General features: G+C 39.1%; 1 protein-coding gene across 1 annotated transcript in view; it reads right to left on the bottom strand.

Moving 5' to 3' along the window:
- Nucleotides 1-669: 669 nt before the first annotated feature.
- PRKG2 (protein kinase cGMP-dependent 2) overlaps nt 670-15,768 on the bottom strand; it is a 125,372-nt gene continuing 110,273 nt past the window's right edge. The window contains exons 18-19 of the mRNA XM_070791654.1: nt 5,838-5,904; nt 670-3,655 (exon numbers count right to left, since the gene is read on the bottom strand). Coding sequence (XP_070647755.1) covers nt 3,560-3,655; nt 5,838-5,904 — 163 coding nt within the window. The 3' untranslated portion in view covers nt 670-3,559. The remainder of the gene's footprint in view (nt 3,656-5,837; nt 5,905-15,768) is intronic.

Raw genomic sequence — 15,768 nt, forward strand, 5'->3', positions numbered from 1 at the left:
AGAAGTCCCAGGCTGGGCTCCAGATACATGAGTGAACAAGGCTTCAGGTAATTATAGCTCTCAGCCACTGAGTCACCCTAGTCTTTGAATCTTTCCATCTGATGTCCCAGATACTGTGGTGCAGAGACAAGTCATCTTTGTCATGTGCTGTCCAAATGCCTGATCCACCGAATCTAGAAGAAGAATCCAAGCAACTAAGAGGTGAGTGAGTGGAAGTCACTCAGTCGTGTCCAACTCTTTGAGACCCCATAGACTGTATAGCCTGCCAGGCTCCTCTGTCCATGGAATTCTCCAGACCAGAATTCTGGAGTGGGTGGCCATTCCCTTCTCCAGGGGATCTTCCCAACCCAGGGACTGAACACAGGTCTCCCACATTGCAGGTGGATTCTTTACTGTCTGAGCCACCAGGGAAGCTCAACTAAGAAGTTGTGGGTGAATTTGTTATATTGTTATAGCAACTGGAACTAAGCCATGAAAAACCATCACAGCTAAATTGAAAATGAAAGGCATATTTGAGGCCAATATTTAGCTTTCAAGGCAGTTAATAATCAGTGTTTTTATAATTATTTTAGAATCTTGTGTGAATGAAATAATGATGTAAATACTCCTAGTATAATACTTGGCAATAAAAAATAAGAGTTTATTATTATACCAAAAGATATATATGTATATATTTATTTCCAAATGGTTATTATCAATGACCTACAAGAAATAATATTCTGGCCCAATATTCTAAAACTTTACATATACCACCTCTAAGTTATAGATGAATAAATATGTGGTTTGTTATTCAAGGTCACACATATCTAGGAAGAGCAGGAATTCAAACCCATAGTATTTTACTCCAAATCTTTTCCTTGTCATCACAACATTCTCCTCACCCCAGACATTTTGATATTTAGAGAAAATAGGAAATTACCATTGTGAAAAGCTGACACCACAGAGAAGAGGCTCAAGAATGAAAAATCAACTTTGTACCCAGAAAAGACAGATTAGGAATGATTTAATGATTAGGAATATGAAGGATATGTATATAGGGGAATAATTTTCTGTATTTTATAAGAATACCTACATATCTAATTTATAAAAAGTTAGAATTTAGAAACTTAGGTGAGCAGTGAGCTCTTAATAAGCACTTCATTTTTGTGAGGATTAACTCTTCATATGCACTAAAGCTTAACTATCTTTACTTCATGATTTAAAACAAAAAGAAAAGATTGACATTATATTTAATATGGTTGGCATACAGATACCAATGATACACAGAGTTCAGGATTAAATGGTTATTAAGGCCCCTTTAATTCTAACAGATAGTAACAGTACTTTCCATCTATGCAGCATTGATTATTTCGTTGAAATTGGTAAAGGACTCTCTATCAACTTACTCCCCAAAACAAGCCCCTAACGTACGTATTATTTTAGTGTGCCTTTTTCTACAGGTGAGAAAGCTAGTACTCAAAAAAGTGAAGTCATTTTCCCAAGGTCATCCAGCTACAGAATAGAACTGGGTTTATATTATGGTTAGGTCTCTCATTTCTTCATCTTTATAAAGTACTCTAAAGGAAACCCAATAAAACCACATGTGGAGATTATATAATGGCATGGCCAGTCATAGCCAAAGTAAACTTGTAGTACTCTAAGTTGGTTTTTATTTGTATATTTGTAAGCTGTTTTTGAATTACAACTACTGATCACCTTTGAGAATACTATTGCTAGTATAACTGTACAGTTCTAATATTAACCTAATACATAAATTTCCTACATTTATAGGTGGGTAATTGAAAAATATATACATGGAAAAACATACAGCGCTTACAAACCAAATGCAAATAAAACTCTTTAAAAAATCTTAGAAATTCATTAAGCGGGTTACGTCAATCCTATTAAAAATGCTTCATCTATGTACAACTTTAAAAATACTACTCCAGGAAACAAAAATTCTTTGGTTCAGCAAAAAGATTCTAAATGTGGAAATATAATTTGTTAAGGATGCACCTTCTTGGGTGGGGCCTCACTCATCTGTTTTAACACTTCAGAAAGCAGATAACTGATTCTCTGAATGCTGAAAATATGGGTGGAGTGTGGGTAGAGGTTGCTTTTCCTATAGAACATCAGCATATGGAAATATAACCAGGAGCTTGAACAATGCAGAAGCTTCATTAATGGAACTTTTTAATGCAGAAGAAACGTCATTTTTACTCTGCTAGATCAGAAAGGTAGAAAGTCGGCTTCCTATCCATTTGGAAAGGAGGGTGGGAGAATAATCATGATTGACACATAAAAACATTCTACTAGCAAAGTTCTTAGGCACTGGCATCCAACACTATTGAAACAAATCTACCCATCATTTGGAAGACTACAGAGGAGACAGGAGGGGACTTGATGTCGGGTGTCCTTGTTACTGGGCATTACTTCTCGAGCGGCTGGCCTGCCTTACATATCTAAAATTATAAATAGTCCCATGACTCATACATCTTTTTTAAAAATTATTAATGCAACAGTGATTTTGGTTTGCATCAATATTTGCCAATGGGATTTTCATTAAAAATTAACTGTGTTTATTCTATACTCTTGGTTTATTAATAGCAACAGTCACAGAACTGGCCAAAATATCTCAGAGTCTCAAAGAGTCAACATTTTGACCTTTTGGAAGTTTTTCTCCTCCACAGGTAAGGGGAAGTAAAAGCCTTCACAATCTAGTTTCTGCATATTTTCTAAGTTGATTGTGAAAATATTTAATATGTAAGATAAAACTTTTCCAAAGGCCCCTCAATTAACCACACGTTACAACCACCTCTCACAAGACTTCTGCAAAGTCTCTGAGGTACCACAGCTGGTCACGGGAAAATAAAAAATATTTTTTGCTTTGTTTATTTTTTCTAAGTTCTCCAATATAATATAATTACCTGGAAGGAAGAATTAACTCATTTATGTTAGGAAGTGGTACCAAGGACTAATATTCAAATTTGCCTTTCCCCAGACTACTTTCAGAAGCATATTAATTTATTTCTAGGTTGAATGCAGGTAAAAATCAAGAATTTCTATTGACTAACAAGTTTCCTGCAAACCGCAATTTCAAGATGCCATGATGCTTACGTGAGATTGTTGGGAAAGGGAAATTTTCCAAAATTAACCCTTGTTCTTCCTTCTATTTGAATGACTTAGTTGCTCAAGGACAAGACATTTTTTATACCTTACTAGGACTTAAACAAGACAAGAATGATAAGGACGGAGCAATAGATTGCAGAGAAGATAATGTCCCTTTAACAAAAATGGTTCTGACTTTGAAGAGGGGACTAAGACAGCCTTCAACATTTGAGAAAAGCAAGGAATGGAACACATGAATAATTCACAGCATCTAAATGAGACGTTATAATTCAAAACCACCTCTGCACCCACTCTCGACCACCCCCCCACCCCGCCAGATCATGGGCAGGGATTCGTTTCTCTAATGGTCTTCCAAAAGATAGTGTCAAACTCCAAAGAGAAATGATCAGTGTTGGATTACTAGGACTTCTAGTCCTCTTGATTCTGTAGGCAGTGATCGTCTTCCCTTCTCTCAGAAGTCTTTGTCCCAGCCTGACAGCTCATCTGGAGGCACCCCCCTTTCAGGAGGATACTTGTCAAAGTAGCTGTGATCTGTGGGTCCACTGAGCTAGTAGAGAAAAGATGAAACCAAAGGTGAGGATAATGTTGACAAAGCATGCTAGAACACATGGGAATGCTCCCTGTATCTGAACACTGATTTTATACTGCAGCCACTTGTAAGGTACGCATAAGGAAAAGATGACCAGTTATCAGTTTTGAATCACACTCTCAACCTCATTGAGATCTCCCCTTTAGAACAAATGGATTGGATTCCAGAATTACCTTTGATAGGAGCTACCTGGCCTGAGAAGTTATTTCTGAAAGAAAAGGTGAAAAAAAATGATATCTATTTTTCAAACTGGAAAACATTTTAAAAGGAAATACTTTTTCTTTAAAAATGGGTCAGAATCCTTCTTCCACTTTGTATATTTCTCATCAATCGAAATTTTATATGGCTAATTGACCCATATAAAGTCTCCAGAAGTTCAAACAATGGGAAAATTCAAAATGTTTGTTTTGAATGACTTTGTTGAAAGAATGAAATGACTCTGGTGTTCAGTTACTCTGTAAATCAAGTGGTTTCCAATTTTTAGTCTTCAATTTTCATTAGTATCTAATTGAATTATCAGCTGGTAGATAATTGAAAATACTATTTAGAATCCATCATAATGAGTTTTGGAGAGACAAGGAGACTACTCAGGTGTTCAAAGTGACATTTTATTACAAAACCCTCCACTCTCATTTACTTATTTACGTGAACACAACTCTTAGCACGTTCATCTATCGGACTGGCCAAAAAGTTCATTTGGGTTTTTCTGGAAGATGGTATGGAAAAACCTGAATGAACTTTTTGACCAACCCAATATATAAAAATAATTTTTAAGAGAAATAGAACTGATGTGGAATCTGGTTCCACTTATTAATAAATAATATTTATCCTCAAGTACATTAAATAATTTCTTTTCAAAGCATTTTGCTTAATAATTACTTTAAAATTTATAATGTATTTATGTTGTTTGATACTGCATCTTACAAAAATGTAATTATAACTGAATTCAGAAGAAATATCTGTGCTGCCAACAAAATCTTTACTGTCACAAAAGTTTTTAATTAAAAAAAAATTAAAATTTAAAGTTTTTAAAGGATGAGCAATAGAAGGCTTTCCAGCATAAAAATCTTTTATATTAGGATAAAATTTTATAGGGAACATCTAACGGAAATATGGAGATAGGCATTCAGAGAGAAAAATGAATGATATAATATTTCTGTCTGTATTTTAAAATTATTTTTAAGATAATTATTTCTGTCCAAAAAGTAACACTCAGGGACTGAGCACTGGAAATGTAGCTAGTCGGAATTAAGATGTGATGAGAAGTGGAAAATCCACTTGAGATTTTTGAAAATTTAGAAAGATCTCATTAATATTTTGTGTTGGTTACAATTTGAAATGTAACGTGTAAGGGCTTCCCTGGTGCTACCAAGGGCTTCCCTGGTGGCTCAGCTGGTAAAGGATTCGTCTGCAATGCGGGACACCTGGGTTCGATCCCTGAGTTGGGAAGATCCCCTGGATACAGGAATGGCTACCCACTCTAGTATTCTAGCCTGGAGAATTCCATGGACTGTATGGGGTCACAGAGAGTCAGACACGACTGAGAGAGTTTCACTTTCATTTTCACATGTGGAAATAATAATCCTTAATGTAGTAAAATAATTAAAACTAATTTCACCTATTTCTTTTAACCCTTTTAAATATGGCTACTGGAAGATTTTAAATTGCATATAGGTTCATATTATATTTCTAGAACCATCTTTCAGCCTGACCCACACTGAGACTTAGAAATGAAAGTGTTAGTCACTCAGTCGTGTCTGACTCTTTTTGACTCCATGGACTATACAGCCCACCAGCCTCCTCTGTTCATGGAATTCTCCAGGCAAGAATATTGGAGTGAGTAGCCATTCCTTTCTCCAGGAGATCTTCCTGACCCAGGGATCCAACCTGGTCTCCTTCATTACTTAGATTCACATGTAATGCATTCCTAAGAGTTGAGCTAAGGTCCATTGAACAGGTAATAGAATCATATTTGCATAGAATCACAACTGCAATGACATTTTAACTTAAATTTAAAAACTTAAAATTTTTAAGATCTATTATATACATACACTTGAGTTTGCACACATGATCACACACTTAAACTCTGTTTACAAAAACACCTAGAAAAAAATCAAGAGAGTAATATCAGCTACCATACCTCTCTTTGTAAAGGTGATGGAAGATTTCGTGCTTTCAGTCCCTCCCAATTAAAACCATTTAACCACCTGAGAAATGAGAAAAGCACAGAGGAATATTACTGATCTGATACACTATTAGCATGTCATGTTATCTGTCAACCCATTCTGTTGCCTGCTTCCTGCCTGCAATGGTGTAGCTGTAAGTAATCAGAGAGAAATACTCACTGTGCCCACACACACACACACACACACACGTGTGTATCTCACATTAAATCCATGCCCACTACTTTCCCGGGAGGGGGCTTTAGTGTCTCCAGCAGTCAGTCTAGGTCTCCCTGTTTTTCCACTCATTGCCACACCCTTTTAGACTCAAAATTCATTCTTTGTCTTCTCTCCTCAAACTTTCAGAACCGCCTCTCCATCCTCACTCCCAAATGATAGCCTGGCTTCCTATTTCACGAAGAAAATTGGAGCAGAAAAGGGAACTCCTACAATTTTTCACCAGCATAATGCTACACGAAAGTTCAGGAGCTAAGTCATGGCTGACTCTTTGCAACCCCAAGGACTGTAGCCTGCCAGGCTTCCTCTGTCCATGAGATGTTTCAGGCAAGATACTGGAGTGGGTTGCCATTTCCTTCTCCTATGTACCTGCCTATGTACCCACATCTGTGTGTTTCCCTTCTCTCCTGTGCCATGAATGCATTGCTTTTGCTTCCAGTTGAGGAGAGCTCCTCTACTGTGTACTTGATCTTGTAGACATTCTTTATTCAAACATGCTCCTTAAAATCTCACCTCTCCTGAATTTTCTCTGCTGGTGTATTCAGATTAGTGTGGAAAAAATGAAATTCTTGCAACCACAAAGCACTCTCCCTTCACCTGAACTTTTCTCCAACTCTCACTCCAGTTCTCTCTTCTCATTGGAAGAAAACTTGAAAGAGTAACCTAATCACTGTATCGACTGCAGATAAAAAAATTGCTGCCTGCTAATGCCAAAGAATGCTCAAACTACCACACAACTGCACTCATCTCACACGCTAGTAAAGTAATGCTCAAAATTCTCCAAGCCAGGCTTCAGCAATACGTGAACCGCAAACTTCCAGATGTTCAAGCTGGGTTTAGAAAAGGCAGAGGAACCAGAGATCAAATTGCCAACATTCTCTGGATCATGGAAAAAGCGAGAGAGTTCCAGAAAAACATCTATGTCTGCTTTACTGACCATGCCAAAGCCTTTGACTGTGTGAATCATAATAAACTGTGGACAATTCTGAAAGAGACGGGAATACCAGACCACCTGACCTGCCTCTTGAGAAACCTGTATGCAGGTCAGGAAGCAACAGTTAGAACTGGACATGGAACAACAGACTGGTTCCAAATAGGAAAAGGAGTACGTCAAGGCTGTATATTGTCACCCTGCTTATTTAACTTATATGCAGAGTACATCATGAGAAACCCTGGGCTGGAAGAAGCACAAGATGGAATCCAGATTGCTGTGAGAAATATCAATAACCTCAGATATGCAGATGGCACCACCCTTGTGGCAGAAAGTGAAGAAGAACTAAAAAGCCTCTTGATGAAAGTGAAAGAGAAGAGTGAAAAAGTTGGCTTAAAGTTCAACATTCAGAAAACTAAGATCATGGCATCTGGTCCCATCACTTCATGGCAAATAGATGGGGAAACAGGGGAAACGGTGGCTGACTTTATTTTTCTGGGCTCCAAAATCACTGCAGATGGTGATTGCAGTCATGAAATTAAAAGACGCTTACTCCTTGGAAGGAAAGTTATGACCAACCTAGATAACATATTAAAAAGCAGGTAGACATCACTTTGTCAACAAAGGTCTGTCTAGTCAAGGCTATGGTTTTTCCTGTGGTCATGTATGGATGTGAGAGTTGGACTATAAAGAAAGCTGAGTGCCGAAGAATTGATGCTTTTGAACTGTGGTGCTGGAGAAGACTCTTGAGAGTCCCTTGGACTGCAAGGTCCAACCAGTCTATCCTAAAGGAGATGAGTCCTGGGTGTTCATTGGAAGGACTGATGTTGAAGCTGAAACTCCAATACTTTGGCCACCTGATGCAAAGAGCTGACTCATTTGAAAAGACCCTGATACTGGGAAAGATTGAGGGCAGGAGGAGAAGGGGATGACAGAAGATGAGATGGTTGGATGGCATCACCGGCTTAATGGACATGGGTTTGGGTGGACTCCAGGAGTTGGTGATAGACAGGGGGGCCTGGCATGCTGCAGTTCATGGGGTTGCAAAGAGTCGGACACGACTGAGCAACTGAACTGAACTGATGCCAGTAAACACTGAATGTTGCCTGCACTGAAGCCATCAGCCACTGTAGCCACCTGGCAAGGAATTTGGGGTGGAGAAAAACATAATATTGGCACTAGATAGTTGAGATATATACCAAAATAATAATTTCAAGAAGATGCCCAGACTCTTGCTTCTTCTCATATATAGAAAAGCAGTAAAATCGTTGACTTGTGATGTCTTTGTGATTAGCCATAAATGTTTTTTCTCTCTTTTTTACATTGAAGTATAGTTGCTGTACAGTATTATATGTTACAGATGTACAATACAGTGGTTGACAATTTTGAAAGGTTGTACTCCATTTATAGTTATTACAAAGTTGGCTATATTTCCTATGTTGTACAATATATCTTTGTAGCTTGTTCTTTACCTAATACCTAATAGTTTGTAGGTAAATTCTTACTCCTCTACCCCTAGATTGCCCCACCCTGTTTCAGCAGTAATCTTCTGATGTCCTACTACATGCTTTTTTCTTAAGCAAAAACTCCTATATGTCCCAGCTCTCCCTTACCTCTCCGGAGCAATTTCTCAGAGATAGCTGAGAGGCTACTTCCCAGGCTATCGTCCTCAGTAAGGTCTTTGAATAAAACCTAACTTGCAACTTTTAGGTTGTGTGTTTTGCTTCAGTTGACACTACCCATTTTCTCCTAGGCACACTTCAGTCAGATTTCACCCTCTCCACTCCATGACATTGCCCCGGTTAACCTCACTGCTATCCGCATTTGCCACAGCTCATCACTCACACTTAGCCATCACTCACACTTATCCAAACACTTTCTTTGCTTGAGACTTACTCTTGTTCTGGCTTTCTTCCTGCCTTCCTGAGTACTTTTTCCTCATTTTCCACTGCTATTTCCATATGAAGTTGGTGTGCTCTGGAGCTCAGTCATTGGACCTGTTCATTTTTCAACTACCCTCACTTTGTAGGTAATCTCATTCAGTCTTATGGCTTTAAATAGCATGTACGAACTGATTACTCTCAAATTTCTATTTCCATTCAAGATCTCCCCACCCCATTGCTTTATAGGCTCATATCCATAACTGCCATTCACTATCACCCCAAAGAATGCCTAATGGGTATCTAGCAACAATCAGGTCCACATTGAAGCTCCAAATTTTCCTCAATAAAGTTGTCTAAACTCTTCCAGTTGTTCAAACCAAAGACTTTGGAGTTATCCTTTGTCTCACATCCTGTCTCAGTTCATGAGCAAATTTAGTCAGCATTATCTTCAAAATACATTGCTATTCAGAACCCTACAAATACCCAATACCTCCATTCTACCATCATGCACCAAGCCATTAGTATTTCTTGCCTGTATTATTACAATAACCTCCTAACAGGTCCTCTGGGCTTCCCAGGTCAGTCAGGGGTAAAAGAATCCCCCTGCCAATGCAGGAGACTCAAGAGATGTGGGTTCAATCCCTGGATGAGGAAGATCCCCTGGACTAGGAAATGGTAATCCCCTCCAGTATTCTTGCCTGGAGAATCCCATGGACAGAGGAGCCTGGAGGGCTACAGTCCATGGGGTTACAAAGAGTTGGACACAACTGAGCGCACGCACGCATGCAAACAGGTCCTTCTACTTTTGTCCATGGGAAACAACCCAGCAGCAAAGGCAATCATTGAAAATGTAAGTCAGGTCACATCATGCCTTTGTTCAAAGCTGTCCAATGCTTTCAATTTCACTCAGTGGAAAAGGCAAAGTCTTCACCATGTCTTTATTACAATCCATAGACTTACAAAATCATCCTTTCAACCACCACCCTTCCCCCACCTTACAATTGTCCTACTTTTCTCTTTCTTTCTGTTTTGTGCCTTTGTCTCCTCAACATTCTTCCAACAAGCTAGGGATGCTCCCAATTCAAGGCCTTTGCATGTTAGCCCCTGTAAGTGAATGAGTCTTTCCCCAGATTTCCACTTGATTTGCTCCCTCAACAGTATCAGATATTTTCTCAAAGGTCATTTCTTAGAGAGGCCTTCTTTGGGAGACCCAAGCTCAATCCCTGGGTCGGGAAGATCCCCTGGAGAAGGAAATGGCAACCCACTCCAGTACTCGTGCCTGGAAAATTCCATGGATGGAGAAGCCTGGTGGGCTACAGTCCATGGGGTCGCAAAGAGTCAGACATGACTGAGTGACTTCACTTTCTTTCACTTTCTTTGACCATCCAGTCTAACATGGCAAACCTTCCCCATTCCCCACACCGCCCCACTCCCCCACCACATATTACATCCCATCCTTTCTCTATTTTCTCTCCTTAGTACTTAACGCTCTCTAATATCTCTACTATACACTTTATGTAGTTATAATACCTTCTTTATTTTCTTTCTCCCCAACCGGAATGCAAGCTCCATGATGGCAGAGATGCAAGCTCGTTTCCAAAGAAGCGTCACTAACACTTGGAACAGTCCATGCTAAGTTGCTTCAATTGTGTCTGACTTTTTTTTGCGACCCTGTGGATGACAGCCTGCCAGGCTCCTCTGTCCATGGGATTCTCCAGGCAAGAAAACTGGAGTGGATTGCTATTTCCTTCTCCAGGGGATCTTTCCAACCAAGGGATCAAACCTGCATCTCTTATGTCTTCCTGCACTGGCAGGTGGCTTCTTTACCACCAGGGCCATCCGGGAAGCCCACCGGGAACAAAAGAGGTGCTCAAATAAATGTCTGTTGAATAACTTAATGAGTCTACAACAAGAGGACACGTTTACACAGGATCTCTAACTATCATGTCTTACAACATCACATTGCCATACTGTGATGCTCTTGATGACATGTATCTAAAAAGCTCCAAGAGAAAAAGTATCTTACAATTATCTGTAATGAGATGAAGCTGAAGACCAGATGAAGTTCTTTCATTTATTGCTTCCAAATCATTAATCTAAAAGGACTGATATGGTCTTTAGGATACACACCAGGCTTGGTGAGCTGGAGATTCAACACCAGAAATGAGGAGACCTTGCTTCTCTCAGACAGAAAAAAAATGTACTCTGTCTCTTAGAATCTTATGAAGCACATGGAGTAATACTGTTTTGTATAATACTGATCTTTTCTGTTGGGACACTGAAGTCACTTCAGTCAGTCAAGAAAAATGTACACATTGCTATATACTTATTAATAAAATGGATAACCAACAAAGACCTACTGTATAGCACAGGGAACTCTGCTCAATGTTATGTGGCAGCCTGGATGGGAGGGGACTTGGGGGGAGAATGGACACATGAATACGTATGGCTGAGTCCCTTCCCTGTTCACTGAAACTATCACATCATTGTTAATCAGCTATACCCCCAATACAAAACAAAAACTTCAAAAAAAAAAAAGAAGAAAGAAAAGAAAAAGCACCAATCCAGGGCTTAAAAATAAAAAGTACAGAAAGTCGATTTGGTCCCAGGATCAAAAACAACAAAGACCCTGCTTTTAAGATATTTTTATTTTGGTAGGAGGTCACAAGTAAACAAACAAGTAAGTACTACAAATACTTACATTAGTTTCACATACTAATAAGTAATAGAGAATAAAGAGAAGACATAAGAGAATAAAATGGTAGAGGTGACTGGGATGGGGATGGGTTGGAGGTACTGCTTTTTAGCCAGAGTGATATCTGAATTAAAGCCATAATGAACAGAATGGAGATGCCACGGATAGATTTGTGTCAACGGCTTTCTAAATGGAAGAAAGTGATGAAATGAGCAGAAGTGTAGTGAATGGAGGGAAAACTAGAAAAACATATCATGTCTGAGAACCAATCAGAGGCCAGATCCTGTAGGGTCTTGTAGAACATAGAAAGGAATCAAGATTTTATGCTTAGGGGAAAACCAGCAGAAAGTTAGAAGGAAGTGATGCGATCTAAGCATGTTAAGACAATTATGGCTGCTGTGTGAAGAATATGCATGGGCGGGGGTGGGGGGCGGGTTGTGCAATGGGAGGGTGGCGGGAGGTGTGAGAAGGCAGGCTGGGAGATTTTATGAGACCTTCACATTCTTCTGTCTGTCAACTGGACCCACAGTTAGGTTTTTCTACCTTTTTCAATCTCTTCCCACTCGTAGAACTGGTTTGGGGTCACTCCTTGACTGGATCTCCCATCCTAAGTCTAAGCTTAGCAAGAGAAAAAGTACTAAAAACAGAGGGCAGGCTCTAGTACATTCCACTTTAGATGCCATGCCATTCTTCACCCACAGTGCCGTTTTTGCCTAAGCTGCTGAGTCTTTAAGCAAAGAGTGAGAGTCAGACAGCAGTGCTAGCTGTATGACTTCCCCTGTCCTTGCTGCAAAACCGCAGAAATCTGCTTGATCCACCCATCAGCTTCTTTGGACAGACTGAGGCTCCATTTTTAGGGATTTCTGGGCACACAGTTGTGTGGATTCGTTTCTTTTACCACCAAAGTCTGCCACAATTCCTTTTCACATATTTTACAATGCTCTCTACCCAGAAGCTACTCCATAAATATTAATAAAAATCATTACTGTTACTCCACTGAATCAAAGAGCCTATGCATTTCTTGTTGAGTACTTGTTACAATTTGACTTATGGCAATATTTACTTAACATGAGTGGTTATTCACTTAACACTTGGCCTTTTTGACACTAACCACATTTTAAGTAATCCAAGTGCCAGCATGCACTCGTGTGTGAAAAATATTCACTAAAGAAATATTAGCAGCAACTGTACATAAATTGCTTCTTCATTTTTAGAAGACTTGTAGCTATTCTTGAGAGTAAAATTCTAGAGACTCGAAATATTAAAGGTAACATTATGAGACTGGAAACAAATTACTCCTGGACCTAGCAGGAAAGATTTAATTGGACCCTACAAATATATTATCCCTCTTTTTAGACAGGCATGACTGGTACCTAGTTAATAAGTTAACTCACAAAAAGGAGAGAGAGGAATTCTATTTTTAGGAAAGACGATTTAACACAGACTGGACAAACATTTGAACAATAGAACATGTTTAACTGTATTGTTTTTAAAAACAAAATGGAAGTAAACGGCTTTCTAAGAAAAAAAATGTTTTACCTTAGAGAGGAGCTGGAAAATCTGATAGCAAATTTTAGAAAATTTTTTTGTTTTATTTCTTTATTTAGGCAGTGATGTGTGGCATGTGGGGATCTTAGTTACCTAGCCAGGGATTGAACCTGTGCTCCCTGCATTGGAAGCAAGGAGTCTTAACCACTGGACCTCCAGGGAAGCCCAGAAAGAATGTTTTCTCAAAAAAAAAAAAAAAATCCAAGAATATCCTGGGTAGAGAAGCTATATATGCCTTGGAGATTTATAGAAGGTTCTGCTGCTGCTGCTGCTGCTAAGTCGCTTCGTCGTGTCCGACTCTGTGCGACCCCATAGACGGCAGACCATCAGGCTCTGCCATCCCTGGGATTCTCCAGGCAAGAACACTGGAGTGGGTTGCCATTTCCTTCTCCAATGCATGAAAGTGAAAATTGAAAATGAACTTGCTCAGTCGTGTCTGACTCTTAGCAACCCCATGGACTGCAGCCCATCAGGCTCCTCCATCCATGGGATTTTCCAGGCAAGAGTACTGGAGTGGGGTGCCATTGCCTTTTCCTATAGAAGGTTCTAGAACACTCCTATTTGAAAGCAGAGAGAGATCTGTTTTTCAGCCCCACATGCCCCAGCTTTGTATCTTAAGAATCACTATGAAAATAAGATGAAATAATGGTTTTAAGCTCCCTGCGCTCACCAGAAGGCACTGTGTAAATTTGGTGCATCTTATTAGTGAACTCTGCTCTACACACGGATGCTTCAGCTACTTGGCAAAAAGCACCCTCTGTTAAAAAGCATGGGCAAATTAATCCCTATGGGGAAGGGAATTCAAAATTCTTCATTACCACACTAAAGTGAGAAAGTCCTTTAGCATCAATTTGCATGTGCATAAAATTCCAATTTGACAGTTACATTTAAATGAGCCTCAGGTAAATGAGAAGCAAGAGATAAAACTGGAACCTGTTAACAATTATATCACTTCTATTTTTCAACTACCTCAGAGCAACCATGAAGATGCTTCTTTAATGAGACAAAAGAGGACAATACACTGGAAGAGGGACTTTAATTGGCAGGACTTCTGTTTGTTCAATAAGAATGGTATATTTATGTGTCTTTCTATCATGAGAGAAGAAACTGTGATAACAGCATGTAGGAAGAGAGAGAAAAATTGGAATCTAAGATAAATAATAAACTTTACACTGAAGACAATCCAAAGGCTCTAAGAATAAAAACAGTCAAATACTCTAAGCATTTTGATGTCTCTGAAATCCACAGATGTGTCTGTCTGTCTCCATCTCTTCCCTGCTCCCCACCCTCTTCCTGATATATCCTGACTCCTTACGGAAGAGCCCAATATGAATTTACAATGTTGAATACATGGCTTTCTTTCAAGAAAGCTCATGAATAGATAGAGCAGGGTTGGCAGCCCAGGATTTTTTTTTGAGCTGCACCACTTCTGTTCAGAAAAATGGACAGTGTTTCTATTCAGCAGCATCTCTCCCTTTATTTTCACCCTGTGGTGATTTGCATCTAATTCTTCAATAAAAACATCCAGAGAGAAATAAAATATGGAGAGGCGTTTTCCTCTCTGAAAGTGAACACAGCAGTGTGCTCAAAGGTTTTCAAAAATGAAATTCTCAAATTTATTTTTTTTTGTACTATCAAGAGGTGATAGTCTCTATTTGCAAATCAAGCACAAAAGCAAAACATCTTGAGGATGGCAGGATTTAGCCAAGCATAGATTAAAAACAAACAAACAAACAACTCCAAGGCTTGAACCTCCACACATGCAAACAAATCAGAGATTTTATGTTGTGGAGGTTATTGATGATTTTAAAGGCCAGTTTTAGAAATTAACAGACCTGAAGAGGTGCATATTAGATTACTACATAAGGATAAAACATGGTTTGAGGTTTTGTGGAAATCAATGTACCTTACCCGAAAAAGTAAAGTACAATATGAGACTTTAAAATGTGCAGAGCTAACATCACTCATTATCAGAGAAATGCAAGTCAAAACCACAATGAGGTACCATTTCACACCAGTCAGAATGGCTGCTATCCAAAAGTCTACAAGCAATAAATGCTGGAGAGGGTGTGGAGAAAAGGGAACCCTCTTACACTCTTGGTGGGAATGCAAACTAGTACAGCCACTATGGAGAACAATGTGGAGATTCCTTTAAAAACTGGAAATAGAACTGCCATATGACCCAGCAATCCCACTGTTAAGCATACACACCAAGGAAACCAGAATTGAAAGAGACACGTGTACCCCAATGTTCATCGCAGCATTGTTTATAATAGCCAGGATATGGAAGCAACCTAGATGTCCATCAGCAGATGAATGGATAAGAAAGCTGTGGTACATATACACAATGGAGTATTACTCAGCCATTAAAAAGAATACATTTGAATCAGTTCTAATGAGGTGGATGAAACTGAAGCCTATTATACAGAGTGAAGTAAGCCAGAAAGAAAAATACCAATACAGTATACTAACACATATATATGGAATTTAGAAAGATGGTAACGATAACCCTATATGCGAGACAGAAAAAGAGACACAGATGTATAGAACAGTCTTTTGGACTCTGTGGGAGAAGGCGAGGGTGGGATGATCTGAGAGAATAGCATTGAAACATG

Source organism: Bos indicus, chromosome 6 (assembly GCF_029378745.1).
Source record: "Bos indicus isolate NIAB-ARS_2022 breed Sahiwal x Tharparkar chromosome 6, NIAB-ARS_B.indTharparkar_mat_pri_1.0, whole genome shotgun sequence".
Taxonomy (NCBI): Eukaryota; Metazoa; Chordata; class Mammalia; order Artiodactyla; family Bovidae; genus Bos; species Bos indicus.